The following is a 15,690-nucleotide window of genomic DNA, read 5'->3' as shown; positions in this document are numbered from 1 at the left end:
TGAGCTGAACTCAAAGATCTGAAACATTTTCTACATACACAAAAGACCTATTACTCTCAAATATTGTTCACAAATCTGTCTAAATCTGTGTTAGTGAGCACTTCTCCTTTGCCGAGATAATCCATCCTACCTCACAGGTGTGGCATATCAAGGTGCTGATTAGACAGCATGAATATTGCACAGGTCTGCCTTAGACTGCCCACAATAAAAGACCACTCTGAAATGTGCAGTTTGATCACACAGCACAATGCCACAGATGTCACAACGTTTTAAGGAGTGTGCAATTGGCATGCTGACTGCAGTAATGTCTACCACGGGCAATGAATGTTCATTTCTCTACCATAAGGCATTTCCAAAGGCATTTCAGAGAATTTGGCAGTACATCCAACTGGCCTCACAACTGCAGACCACGTGAACCCACACCATCCCAGGACCTCCACATCCAGCATGTTCACCTCCATGATCGTCTGGGACCAGCCACCCGGACAGCTGCAGCAACTATCGCTTTGCATAACCAAATAATTTTTGCACAAACTGTCAGAAACCGTCTCAGGGAAGCTCATCTGCATGCTCGACGTCCTCATCGGGGTCTGGACCAGACTGCAGTTCGTCGTCGTAAGACTCGTAACTGACTTGAGTGGGCAAATGCTCACATTCGATGGTGTCTGGCACGTTAGAGAGGTGTTGTGTTCACGGATGAGTCACAGATTTTCACTGTTCAGGGCAGATAGCAGAAAGCGTGTGTGGCGTTGTGTGGGTGAGCGATTTGCTGACATCAACGTTGTGGATCGAGTGGCCCATAGTGGTGGTGGGGTTATGGTATGGGCAGGCGTATGTTAAGGACAACGAACACAGTAAGGCAAAACTGTGCACATTTCAGAGTGGCCTTTTATTGTCGGCAGTCTAATGCACACCTGTGTAATATTCATGCTGTCTAGTCAGCACCTTGATATGCCACACCTGTGTGGTCGGATGGATTATCTCGGCAAAAGAGAAGTGCTCACTAACACAGATTTGTGAACAATATTTGAGAGTAATGGGTCTTTTGTGTATGTAGAAAATGTTTCAGATCTTTGAGTTCAGCTCGGGCAAAACCGAAAGTGTTGGGTTTATATTTTTGTTAAGTGTAGTTACTAAAACAGACACGTCAGGGAAGGTTAAAGGTCCTCTTTAAGACCACTTCCTAAGTGTAAAACCCTACAGAATGACTCCTATTACAATTAATATGAGTTTTGCAGTGGAAGTCTCATACTGAATACAGGATTTTAGGAGACAGAACTCACTATTTTTGCATCAATAGGGGGCATGAAAGAAGCCTTCCTGGCTGCACAACTCCCGGCACCCCCGCCGATCAGTTGTATGAAGAGAACGCAGCGCTTGCAACAGCAGCAGTGAGCAGGTGTAATTACAACTAAGTTGTCCGATTCACTTCAATGGGATGGCTCCTTTCTATTCACTTGCGATGGTGAGCAAGTAAACGATGAAGAGAAGGCAGTGATCCTATGAACGCTGCATTCTCTTCATACAGCTCATCAGTTGGGGTGACTGGAGACGGCCCCCCACCAATCTGATATTGATGACTAGTGTTAAGCGAAGCATTCAAACTGGAATTTGGTCTGAACCCTAGGAAAACTAGTAACGTGGTAACAAATCAGGTTTTCCTAAAATAGCGGTTGCACATGTTACAAAGCAAAACTACCGTAAGTGTAGAGGAGATAAGCCCGAGAACGCAAGATCACCCATAATGACCATCCTCATCTTTTGCTGGCTTTACTTTTTCAAATCATCCTTTAAAATCTCCATGTCCTAGAAAAGTCAGCAAGATGCAGAGGGAGGAGGAGCTGGATGTTCCTGATGACATATTCTCATTGATATTAGATGATGTGGAAAAGGAGGAAAAGCAGATGGCAAAAGAAGGGTTTCCATCTGTATGGCAGGAGAGCGCTGGGGTTGGGGAAGTGGGTACAGTCCCTGTTTAAAGGTGTGGCATGACCTTTAACAACGAAGACCGACTATACAGGTCCTTCTCAAATAATTAGCATATTGTGTTAAAGTTCATTATTTTCTGTAATGTACTGATAAACATTAGACTTTCATATATTTTAGATTCATTACACACCAACTGAAGTAGTTCAAGCCTTTTATTGTTTTAATATTGATGATTTTGGCATACAGCTCATGAAAACCCCAAATTCCTATCTAAAAAAATTAGCATATCATGAAAAGGTTCTCTAAACGAGCTATTAACCTAATCATCTGAATCAACTAATTAACTGTAAACACCTGCAAAAGATTCCTGAGGCTTTTAAAAACTCCCAGCCTGGTTCATTACTCAAAACCACAATCATGGGTAAGACTGCCGACCTGACTGCTGTCCAGAAGGCCATCATTGACACCCTCAAGCAAGAGGGTAAGACACAGAAAGAAATTTCTGAACGAATAGGCTGTTCCCAGAGTGCTGTATCAAGGCACCTCAGTGGGAAGTCTGTGGGAAGGAAAAAGTGTGGCAGAAAACGCTGCACAACGAGAAGAGGTGACCGGACCCTGAGGAAGATTGTGGAGAAGGACCGATTCCAGACCTTGGGGGACCTGCGGAAGCAGTGGACTGAGTCTGGAGTAGAAACATCCAGAGCCACCGTGTACAGGCGTGTGCACAGGTCAAGCCACTTTTGAACCAGAAACAGCGGCAGAAGCGCCTGACCTGGGCTACAGAGAAGCAGCACTGGACTGTTGCATGTCATTCGGAAATCAAGGTGCCAGAGTCTGGAGGAAGACTGGGGAGAGGGAAATGCCAAAATGCCTGAAGTCCAATGTCAAGTACCCACAGTCAGTGATGGTCTGGGGTGCCATGTCAGCTGCTGGTGTTGGTCCACTGTGTTTTATCAAAGGCAGGGTCAATGCAGCTAGCTATCAGGAGATTTTGGAGCACTTCATGCTTCCATCTGCTGAAAAGCTTTATGGAGATGAAGATTTCATTTTTCAGCACGACCTGGCACCTGCTCACAGTGCCAAAACCACTGGTAAATGGTTTACTGACCATGGTATTACTGGGCTCAATTGGCCTGCCAACTCTCCTGACCTGAACCCCATAGAGAATCTGTGGGATATTGGGAAGAGAAAGTTGAGAGACGCAAGACCCAACACTCTGGATGAGCTTAAGGCCGCTATCGAAGCATCCTGGGCCTCCATAACACCTCAGCAGTGCCACAGGCTGATTGCCTCCATGCCACACCGCATTGAAGCAGTGATTTCTGCAAAAGGATTCCCGACCAAGTATTGAGTGCATAACTGAACATAATTATTTTAAGGTTGACTTTTTTTGTATTAAAAACACTTTTCTTTTATTGGTCGGATGAAATATGCTAATTTTTTTAGATCGGAATTTGGGGTTTTCATGAGCTGTATGCCAAAATCATTAATATTAAAACAATAAAAGGCTTGAACTACTTCAGTTGTGTGTAATGAATCTAAAATATATGAAAGTCTAATGTTTATCAGTACATTACAGAAAATAATGAACTTTATCACAATATGCTAATTTTTTTAGAAGGACCTGTACAGTGTGGTCTTCATTATTAAATAAAAGGTAGCTGCAGGATAATTGTCCAAGTGGTTCTTCACAGCAGCATGGATGCAACCCGCCCGCAGCACGGCCTCTCCGTGTGGCCGTACCCTAAGGTATAGTGATCTGGGTATACCTGATTTATAGCGATTCGTGATAAATTAATTCGTACCAAATCGAATTTCTTGTGGAACTTTAGCGAAGCTGCCGAATCAAATTTTTCAAAACTTTGCTCATCTCTATTGATGACCTATCCTGAGGATAGGTCATCTATATAAAAAATAATAGACAACCCCTTTAACTCTAAGCAAACGAGTACCTTCCTTGTTGACAGTCCGGCGGCCTCCATAGATTGTCAGCAGAAATGGATGAAATGTATCTAATGTGCATGAGAGGAAACCAAGTGATGCCATCAGCCAGAGTTTTCTTCATGCTCAGACAGCCCAGGCTCCTAATAATATATCTTGGAAGTCTAATGGTAATGCCTGCTGTTAGATAGTATGTATAAACTAATCTAATTTCATAGAATATTAAATATGTGAAACCCCCTATAATATGAAAAGATTTAGCTGAAGAAAAGCACCCGAATTGATGCAGACCCTACTAATTCATAATGAAATGGTCAAACCTCCACAATCACATATTGATGGCCCATCCAGGAGATATTCTATAAATCATTAGTACTAGTAGTAGTGACACTTCACACATTCATCCCTTGATACTAATTTGTAATTTTAGTATTTATTAAATTTCACAGCCATTCATCACTAATAATGATTAGATTTATGGTTTCACTTCTGTTTACAGTCGACTTGTGCTGCAGATACACAAATCTAAAGGTCTACAGGATCTTGGAGGAATTAGTTGGCAGCTTAGTCTCTGTCTACTCCTCATCTTCACTATTGTGTACTTCAGCATATGGAAAGGGGTCAAAACTTCTGGAAAGGTCAGTAGAAAATGATATATTTTTCTTCTTTCCATGTATTTGATAACCATTTAGCTTTATTTGCAGTTAAAGAGATTGGTTTAGGAAGCCCTTTTTCAAATAAGCATAACAGGGCAATCCATGGTTTTGGATCTCCATCATTTAGCTTGACCAGAAAGCAGCTATAAAGAGGGCTGTCTCTCTGGAGGACCAGACTTTTATAAATTACACAGAGAGCCTCTAAATTTTAATGGGAAAAAGTGCAATGTTTTATTTTCCCTGTGGGTGCGCTGCAGGGAAATTGCACACTTGATGTTATGATTCCCTGCGGATTATACAGCCCAAATATGTTTTCTGTGCTGATTACTTTTTTGTATAACTTATCAAGAAGATAATGGAGTTTCTTCATTACAGGTGGTGTGGGTTACAGCAACCTTTCCATACATTGTGCTTACTTTGCTATTAATACGAGGGGCAACACTCCCTGGTGCTTGGAGGGGAGTTATATTCTACCTGCAACCTAACTGGGAGAAGTTGCTGACCACTGAGGTAGGTTTGAGAACTGAGACTATCCCAACTTACTTTGGCCACAACTTGTGGACTGCTTTGATCTCTCCTATGGAAAATATCTGTGAGGTTGCCATTCCAATCAGAAAAGTGACAGCTACTGTTTCCTGAGGAACTTCAGACAAGGTTCCAAAGAATCCAGTGGTTGGAGTCAGGTCCAGGCCTAAGGCCATCAGGTGAAGGGGGGGTCAAACATGGCCTTGCATCCAGGGCTTGTGACCACCAAAGTTCACTTAATTCTGTAGCAGTATCAAACATTGTATAACATGGTGATTAAAGGGAAAGTGGCCTAGTTGCCCATTGCAACCAGTCATATTGGTACCATACCAGTGCTCCTTTGGAAAGGTGGAATCTGATTGGTTGCTATGGGCAACCCAGCCATTTTCCTTTACACCTGTTTTGTATGGAGTTGTAATGTGGCCACTGAATGTTGGTATTTTTTGAGTATTACATGGTGGTATTTACATTGGGTGGCATTGCTTCTTAGGTACTGTAAATTATTTTTGCAGTTTATTGTGTGGTGGCAATGTTTGGCAGTGTTATTTGACCGGCATATAGCACATCAGTTTCTACAGGTGTACTTTGGAAATATGATGCTTACATTGACTTACATTGAATTTGCCAGACAGTATTTTAGTGTTTTAGGTAGAGACATCATAATATCAGCAAATTATAGGATGTCATTTAACATTAGATTATTCTTAGAATCCTAGTTTCATGGCCAAGGCCTTTGTCTGTCTAAAAAGTAAATTTGTTAGAACCTCTTTTCTTTTAGATTCTCTTAAAGGGGTTGTGTCATCTGAGACATTGGTGATGCAATGTCTCTGGGTTGCTCACATATTTCTAGAACTGGACCCACAAAGTGTGTGGATAGAAGCCACTCTCTATGGGAGTTCCAAAAATAGCAAAAATAACTTTTTTCATCAGTGCCACAGAAGTCCCATAGACATACAGCGGAGAGCAGGAAGAGAGAAGTGAGATGGCATGTGCGCACTGCGCGCACCGTCTCCTCAAAAAGCTGATCGACAGGGGTGCCAGATGTCGGACACCCGCCAATCTGATATTAATGACCTATCCTAGGGATACGGTAGGTCATCAATATTAGCCTGGAGAACCTCTTTAGGCATGCCATAAGTAATACAGCATACCTTTCCTGAATTTTTTCAGAGCTACAGTCCTGATCAAAAATGTCAAAAAATCATATTTAGCATGGCTGGATCTTAACAAGGTTCCAAGTAGAGCTTCAACATGCAACAAGAAGAAATAGGAGTGAGACAAAACATGTTTTGAGCATTCAATTTAATGAAAACAACGAATAAACTGAAACAAGCTGTTTTTCAGCTGATCAAAATTTTAGGACCACATGCCTTTAAAAGGCCAAATCTGTGCAAAGATGTGGATTCGTTGTCATTCTCTGTCAGGTAGTCACACGTTGTGATGGCAAAGGCAAAAAAACTCTCCCTTTTTGAACGTGGTCGGGTTGTTGAACTGCACAAGCAGCGTCTCTCACAGCGTGCCATTGCTGCTGAGGTGGGACGAAGTAAAACAGTCATTTGGAATTTCTTTAATTATCCTGAGGGTTATGGAACAAAAAAGTCAAGTGGAAGACCCAAAAAAAATTCATCAGCACTGAGCCGGAGGATCCAATTGGCTGTCTGTCAAGACACTGGACGATCCTCGACCCAAATTACGGCCCTTACTGGTGCTGACTGCAGCTCCATAACCATCAGATGGCATTTGAGACTGAAGGGCTTCAAAAACAAAAAACGTCTTCAAAGACCTTGTCTCCTTGAACGCCACAGAACTGCTCGTTTGGACTTTGCAAGAGAGCACCAAACATGGAACATTCAAAGGTGGAAGAAAGTTTTATTCTCTGATATTCTCTTTAACCTTGATGGTCCTGATGGTTTCCAGTGTTACTGGCATGACAAGCAGATCCCACCTGAGATGTTTTCTATGCGCCACAGTGGAGGGGGCGCTATAATGGTCTGGGGTGCTTTTTCCTTCAGTGGAACAATGGAGCTTCAGGAAGTGCAGGGGCGTCAAATGGCCGCTGGCTATGTCCATATGTTGCAGAGAGCATTCCTCATGACTGAGGGCCCTCGTCTGTGTGGTAACGACTGGGTTTTTCAACAGGACAACGCTACAGTACACAATGCCCGCAGGACAAGGGACTTCTTCCAGGAGAATAACATCACTCTTTTGGCCCATCCTGCGTGTTCCCCTGATCTAAATCCAATTGAGAACCTTTGGGGATGGATGGCAAGGGAAGTTTACAAAAATGGACAACAGTTCCAGACAGTAGATGGCCTGCGTGCGGCCGTCTTCACCACTCAGAGAAATGTTCCCACTCTTCTCATGGAAACGCTTGCATCAAGCATGCCGAAACAAATTTTTGATGTGATAAACAATAACGGCGGAGCTACTCATTACTGAGTTCATGTTTGGAAGTTGGATTTCTGTTTTGGGGGGGTTTAGTTTTTTTTGGAGGTGTGGTCCTACACTTTTGAGCAGCTGAAAAACAGCCTGTTTCAGTTTATTCGTTGTTTTCATTAAATTGAATGCTCAAAAAATGTTTTGTCTCACTCCCATTTCTTCTTGTTGCATGTTGAAGCTCTACTTGGAACCTTGTTAAGATCCAGCCTTGCTAAATATGATGTTTTGCCAAGTGGTCTTAAACTTTTGATCAGGACTGTATCTTCCTGTGGGAAGCTGCAACTGCTTTTGTTACCCAGTAGGAGGGTCAGCTTGCTTGTGTTTCTACCTGTACAGCTCTCCAGAAAACCCTTTACACACTGTAGTGTAATCATGAACAGGTTGTCATTGTGCTTCTTTTGGGGCTAGAGATAGAAGATTATCTCTGTAATGCATGACTAAGGCCGGGTTTACATCTGCGTTGTGAATTTGGGCACTGTAATCTGGTCACTGTATCCGGCGTACATGCAACATTTTTTGTCCAGCCAAAGTCGTCATATATGCTGAAAAGCGGCCGGATTACGACCAGATCCCATTACAGTGAATGGGGATGCGGCGGTGCACAGTGGTATACAGCTATGCTGGATATAGTGAACTCTGGTAGTCTGTTCTTCCGCCGGAACAGACTGCCGGAGTTCTTAGTGCAGATGTGAACCCAGCCTTACCAATGAAAACAACTGCCTGTAGTACACGTTAAAAAAATTAAGACATGAGACACTTCATTGTTCCAGCATGAGAGATGCTAAAAGTTTACCCCCAGCCAATTATCTATTTAGTCAAGAAAACTAGATATGGTAAGGGGTTGGAGCCCCAAAGCCCTGTTATATACCAGCCGCATGTGTTCAATACTTACATTAGCCTGGGGCGGCTATTCAACATTCAACTACAAATTAGATCAATATGATCTGTGTACAAATCTACTATTATGGAAAAGTCCTTCTAGCAGTGACCTCAACCCACAAAGATTTTAACACTTAATTGCCATTCACTTTAGTCGGAATCCAACAGCCTGATTCTTATGTTCCCTGGCTTCATTCTCCTCTCAGATAAAGAACAGAAAAGAAAATTTGGAAGTTAATTCAGACCCGTAGGGATCAAAATGTATCCCAAAGGAATCAAAGATTGGGCGCCGACAGGGGTGGTGTTGAAATAGCAATAGCAAAAAGGGGAGGTAAGGCAGCTCAAAGAGTGTTTGTGACTACAGACACTTGAAGGATAATGAATGGGTGTAGAGGGTAATAATCTACAGTGTTGGAGAGTCCATCACTTGTAGTTTAGACCCCCAAAAAAATAATGAAGGAGAGAGAGCGCCAGACCTCGTTTCAAGTACAGTTAAAAAGGAGTAAAGAATACCATTAGACAGTGATGAATACTATATCGCACGGAAAAGTATTATGGAGCAATAGTGTGAAATCTGGATGGTGGGTGCTGGGTGAAGGACCCTAAGCATACCCTGCTCCGCAGGAGAGACCGTCTGCAACCCAATAGTCAAATGACGATGTGGTTGACAAAGATGGAAACTGATATAAATTGATGGAAATTAATGTGAAGAATAAATTAATTTAAAAATGAATTATAAAAGGTAAGTATTAGAAGTGAGAGATGCCCAGCACAGGACAAAATCACACTCTTAAATAACACTCACTTCACTGGAGGGTAGTCACCAGGATAAGCATAAAACACCTGTGACTTGAACCCCCCCGGCCAGGATCGCATGTAGAGTCGTAGTGATGAAGGCAGCAGGAAGTCCGGTGCTTCTGATCAATCACCTTTATTGTATAAAAATGGCTCGACGCGTTTCGGGGACAGTAGATGTAATGCTCCTGAAGAAGGGGATCTACTGTCCCCGAAACGCGTCGAGCCATTTTTATACAATAAAGGTGATTGATCAGAAGCACCGGACTTCCTGCTGCCTTCATCACTACGACTCTACATGCGATCCTGGCCGGGGGGGTTCAAGTCACAGGTGTTTTATGCTTATCCTGGTGACTACTCCCCAGTGAAGTGAGTGTTATTTAAGAGTGTGATTTTGTCCTGTGCTGGGCATCTCTCACTTCTAATACTTACCTTTTATAATTCATTTTTAATTTAATTTATTCTTCACGTTAATTTCCATCAATTTATATCAGTTTCCATCTTTGTCAACCACATCGTCATTTGACTATTGGGTTGCAGACGGTATCTCCTGCGGAGCAGGGTATGCTTAGGGTCCTTCACCCAGCACCCACCATCCAGATTTCACACTATTGCTCCATAATACTTTTCCGTGCGATATAGTATACATCACTGTCTAATGGTATTCTTTACTCCTTTTTAACTGTACTTGAAACGAGGTCTGGCGCTCTCTCTCCTTCATTATTTTTTTGGGGGTCTAAACTACAAGTGATGGACTCTCCAACACTGTAGATTATTACCCTCTTCATTCTCCTCTCCCCATTGACATAAACATGCATGTTAAAGGGGGCAGTTCTTACGCAGAATTTTTGTTGGCCAGTAAGTGATCTATGTTGGCTCCCGACTCAAGGATGGCGGAAGGAAACAGGTGGACACAATTGTAAGTTTTTGCTATATTCATGTGGGCAAAAAGCTTGGCACTTACAAGGATCTCAGGAATAGGAATTAATGTGGAGTTAGTCCTCCCTCCCCCTTTGCAGCTAAAACAGCTTCCACTCTTTTGGCAGGGCATTCTACAAGATTTTGGAGTGTGTCTGTGGGAATATTTTCCTATCCATCCATAAGAGCATTTGTGAGATGAGACAATGATATTGGACGACAGAGCCTGGCCCGTTCAAGTTCATCCCAAAGGTGTTGGATGGGGTTGAGGTCAGGACCAGTGTGGCCAGTCAAGTTCTTCCACATCAGACTCCCCCAACAATGCGTTTATGGACCTTACTTTGTGCATTGGGGCACAGGCATGCTGAAACAGAAAAGTGACTTCCCCAAACTGTTTGGTATTGCCAACATAACAGGGTCAACTGTGACTCGTACCAACTGAACATAGCTGCAAAAGGATATTTTTGGGCATTTTCAATCCTCTTACATACATTTGGGTGATCCAAGCATGCATATTTATGATTTAGTCAGAGAAGATGCCTGTTGGAGCAGAGGATTAGGGTTCCATAGTAAGAGAAGCTCCAATAACAGATAGACCACTGATGGCTAACCTCCGGCACTCCAGCTGTGGTGAAACTATGACTCCCAGCATACTCTATAAATTTCTATGGAGTCCTGAGAACAGCCAAGCAAGTGTACCTCTTGGGAATCGTAGTTTTACCACAGATGGAGTGCCAGAGGTTAGCCATCACAGCGATACACCATAGGAACAGTGAAAATCACATTTTCATTATATTATGAAATTTAAAAAATAATGAGAGTACACTCCAGGCTTCTGGTTTAATTATGACTATGACGTATGAGTCTATAACTTTTCCCTATGTATAGATAAATATTTCTTGATATCAGTTGTTAAATTGAATTTCCTTTTTGTGTGTGTACTTTGTCCTTGCAGGTTTGGGTGGATGCCGCAGCACAAATTTTCTTCTCACTAGGCCCTGGGTTTGGAGTTTTACTGGCCTTCGCTAGCTACAATAAATTTCATAACGACTGCTACCAGTTAGTATTATATGAACATTTTCATAAATTTTCTGATTCAACTAAATTGTTAATTGTATTACACTATTGCTGAGTCAGCAAATAATTAAATTTTCTGCTGGCTTCTTAAATGCAATCTCCAAGCATTGTATTGCAATTTAAAAAATAAGTTTAAAGGGCTTGTCCTTTATGATGTTTTTTACATACCCCACAGTGTGGCCGGGGCTGTTGGCCCGTAGTGATCATACTTACCTGATCCCCACCGCTGGGTTCCAGCTTCATCACTGCACGGTCAGCTCTGCAGGTCCTGGGTCTCCTCATTTCAGCATCTGATTTGACAATCACTGGCCGCAGTGGTCATATATGACCCTTGCAACACATGACCGCTGCAATCTCTCCAGTGCAAAAGCAAAAAACAAACACAGTGCAACAGCACTCTGCAAACACAAATAGCAAAATATATACTAACTGACCTGTCTGTCTCAAAGGCTGATTTTAATTAGTGCAAGTATAAAGCTGAAGCCTGCACTCCCTGTATTCATTGGAGGCCATTTGGCCCCAGGAAAGGTAAAATATAGAGTGAGCTCAGCATGCCTGTGGAACTCGCATCCCCTGAATTTAAAGGGGTTCTCTGGGAATTAAGAAAATGAAAATATTTAAATATTACTTCATTATAAATATATTCCCAAATAGCTACCATTAGTTACAATGGCTCATTTTGTCTAGGGAGCAATCATTAGGAGAAACAAAATGGCCACTGTCCCATTAGTACACACAAAACCTGTCCTAATCACACAGCAGGACAAGTTACTTCACAACACTGAGCTAAAGAGCTGCCTCATCCTCCTCTCTTATTTGTCAGGGATTATGATCCTGAATACAGATGATAAGAATTTTTGCTGAATCTCTGTAGTAATGGAGTTCATGAGCAGATGTGGCTAATGAGTAGCGATGAGCGGCAGGGGTCATATTCGAATTCGCGATATTTCGCAAATATTTTGTAGAATATTCGCAAATTCGAATATTCGTTATATTCTATGATTTTTTTACTCGAAAAATCAGCAAGGTAATGATCGTGTAATATGCGAATTTTCGTAATGCGAATTTTTATAGCAAATTTTTCACCTTACAACTATTAGACAAATAAGATTATAGCACTATATTAGCTAAATTGCTCTATATTAGTTTTTTTTTTCGAATATTCGCTATATTGCTATAATATTCGTAATATTCTAAAACAAGAATATATAGCAATATAGCGAATATTCGAAAAAAAACGAATATAGAGCAATTTAGCTAATATAGTGCTATAATCTTATTTGTCTAATAGTTGTAATTTTTTTGTCATCTGAAGTTCAGATTGGAAAAAAATTACAACTATAAAAAAATAAGATTATAGCACTATATTAGCTAAATTGCTCTATATTAGTTTTTTTTCGAATATTCGCTATAGTGCTATAACTTTGTTTTTTCGAATATTCGTAATAATCTAAAAGAAGAATATGTAGCAATATAGTGAATATTCGAAAAAAAAGAATATAGAGCAATTTAGCTAATATAGTGCTATAATCTTTTTTTTTATAGTTGTAATTTTTTTCCAATCTGATCTTCAGATGAGAAAAAAATTGCAACTATTAGACAAAGAAGATTATAGCACTATATTAGCTAAATTGCGCTATATTTGTTTTTTTTCGAATATTCGCTATATTGATATATATTCTTGTTTTAGAATATTATGAATATTCGAAAAAACGAAGTTATAGCAATATAAGGAATATTCGAAAAAAAAAGAATATAAAGCAATTTAGCTAATATAGTGCTATAATCTTCTTTGTCTAATAGTTGCAATTTTTTTCTCATCTGAAGATCAGATTGGAAAAAAATTACAACTATAAAAAATAAAAATTAGCATTACGAAAATTCGCATTGCAAAAATTCGCAAACAACACTACTCCTAAAGTCAAATATACTGCAGCCTTCTCATTGGCCCACAAGCTACAAGCAGGGAGAGATCATGTGTACTAATTTAAAAAAAAACGAATATTCGAAATTACGAATATACACTCACCTAAAGAATTATTAGTAACACCTGTTCTATTTCTTATTAATGCGATGATCTAGTCAACCAATCACATGGCAGTTGCTTCAATGCATGTAGGGTTGTGGTCCTGGTCAAGACAATCTCCTGAACTCTAAACTGAATGTCAGAATGGGAAAGAAAGGAGGGCTACAACAGCAGAAGACCCCACCGGGTACCACTCATCTCCACTACAAATAGGAAAAAGAGGCTACAATTTGCACAAGCTCACCAAAATTGGACTGTTGAAGACTGGAAAAATGTTGCCTGGTCTGATGAGTCTCGATTTCTGTTGAGACATTCAAATGGAAGAGTCCGAACTTGACGTAAACAGAATGAGAACATGTATCCATCATGCCTTGTTACCAAGGTTGTGCAGGCTGGTGGTGGTGGTGGTGTAATGGTGTGGGGGATGTTTTCTGGGCACACTTTAGGCCCCTTAGTGCCAATTGGCCATCGTTTAAATGCCACGGGCTACAAGAGCATTGTTTCTGACCATGTCTATCCCTTCATGACCACCATGTACCCATCCTCTGATGGCTACTTCCAGCAGGATAATGCACCATGTCACAAAGCTCGAATCATTTTAAATTGGTTTCTTGAACATGACGATGAGTTCACAGTACTTAAATGGCCCCCACAATCACCAGATCTCAACCCAATAGAGCATCTTTGGGATGTGGTGGAACGGGAGCTTCGTGCCCTGGATGTGCATCCCTCAAATCTCCATCAACTGCAAGATGCTATCCTATCAATATGGGCCAACATTTCTAAAGAATGCTATCAGCACCTTGCTGAATCAATGCCACGTAGAATTAAGGCAGTTCTGAAGGCAAAAGGGGGTCCAACACCGTATTAGTATGGTGTTCCTAATAATTCTTTATGTGAGTGTATATCACTATATTCGAAATATTCGCGAATTTTCAACGTACCTATATTCGCAATAAAAATTCGAAATTCGAATATTCGTGATCAACACTACTAATGAGCAGCAGCACTGATATGCAGTCTCCAATACCACAGTCCGTCCTCTCTGTACTTCATGTCTCCTGATGAACTCCATTCCCACAAAGATTCAGCTAAATATCATATTAAACTGTAGTCAGGATCATAATCCCTGACAGAGCAGAGAAGAGGATGAGGTGGTTCTTTAGCTCAGTGTTGTGATGTAACTTGTCATCCTGTGTGATCAGGACAGGTTTTGTGTGTACTAATATAAGTGAGGGACATGAACATGTGGAGTCAGTGTGGGTAGAGATACATGGAGCTAAAAACAACAATAAATTACTAATAGGAGTTTACTATAAACCACCTAATATACCAGAGTCCACAGAAAATCTATTACTAAACGAGATAGACGAGGCGGCAAATCATAATGAGGTGGTTATTATGGGGGACTTCAACTACCCAGATATAGACTGGGAAACTGAAACTTGTATATCTCATAAAGGAAACAGGTTCTTGGCAATAACCAAAGACAATTACCTCTCCCAACTGGTTCAGGACCCGACTAGAGGGACGGCCATACTGGACTTAGTATTAACCAATAGGCCGGACAGAACAACAGACGTGCAGGTTGGGGGACACCTGGGAAATAGTGACCACAAAGTAATAACCTTCCAATTATCATTCAAAAGAGCGTTTCTACAGGGAGGAACAAAAATACCAAACTTCAAAAAAGCTAAATTTAGCCAACTAAGAGAGGCCATAGGCCAAACTAACTGGGACAAAGTCCTCAAAAATAAAAATACAGCCACAAAATGGGATATCTTTAAAAACATCCTAAAATCTCATTGTGAGAGGTACATACCGTATGGTAATAAAAGGTTAAGGAACAAAAAGAAACCAATGTGGATAAATAGAACTGTAAAGAAAGCAATAAATGACAAAAAGAAAGCATATCATTCACTGAAACAGGAAGGTAGCACGGAAGCACTGAAAAACTATAAGGAAAAAAAAAGAACATGTAAAAAACAAATAAAAGCGGCCAAACTAGAGACCGAGAGATTAATTGCCAAAGAGAGTAAAACTAACCCTAAAATGTTCTTCAATTATATAAATGTTAAAAAGTATAAATCTGAAGGTGTCGGCCCTCTAAAGAGTAATGAGGGGGGAGTCGCAGAGAGCGACGAGGAGAAAGCAAAGCTGTTAAATATTTTTTTCTCCAATGTATTCACTGAGGAAAATAAATTGTCAGATGACATGCAGAATGCAAAAATAAATTCCCCATTAAAAGTGTCCTGTCTGACCCAGGAAGAAGTACATCAGCGACTTAAAAAGATTAAAATAGACAAATCGCCAGGACCGGATGACATACACCCCCGTATCCTAAAGGAATTAAGTAATGTCATAGCCAGACCCTTATTTCTGATATTTGCAGACTCTATACTGACAGGGAATGTCCCACAGGATTGGCGCATGGCATATGTGGTGCCAATATTCAAAAAGGGGCCAAAAACAGAGCCTGGAAACTATAGGCCGGTAAGTTTAACA

General features: G+C 40.9%; 1 protein-coding gene across 1 annotated transcript in view; it reads left to right on the top strand.

Moving 5' to 3' along the window:
- The window catches only part of SLC6A4 (solute carrier family 6 member 4), a 112,044-nt gene that overhangs the window by 53,366 nt on the left and 42,988 nt on the right, over window positions 1-15,690 (top strand). Inside the window, exons 5-7 of the mRNA XM_044283789.1 lie at window positions 4,370-4,508; window positions 4,902-5,036; window positions 11,038-11,141. Coding sequence (XP_044139724.1) covers window positions 4,370-4,508; window positions 4,902-5,036; window positions 11,038-11,141 — 378 coding nt within the window. The remainder of the gene's footprint in view (window positions 1-4,369; window positions 4,509-4,901; window positions 5,037-11,037; window positions 11,142-15,690) is intronic.

This window comes from Bufo gargarizans, chromosome 3 (assembly GCF_014858855.1).
Source record: "Bufo gargarizans isolate SCDJY-AF-19 chromosome 3, ASM1485885v1, whole genome shotgun sequence".
Classification (NCBI taxonomy): domain Eukaryota; kingdom Metazoa; phylum Chordata; class Amphibia; order Anura; family Bufonidae; genus Bufo; species Bufo gargarizans.
Note: the sequence above shows the minus strand (reverse complement) of the source record. Positions and strands in the feature narration are given on the sequence as shown.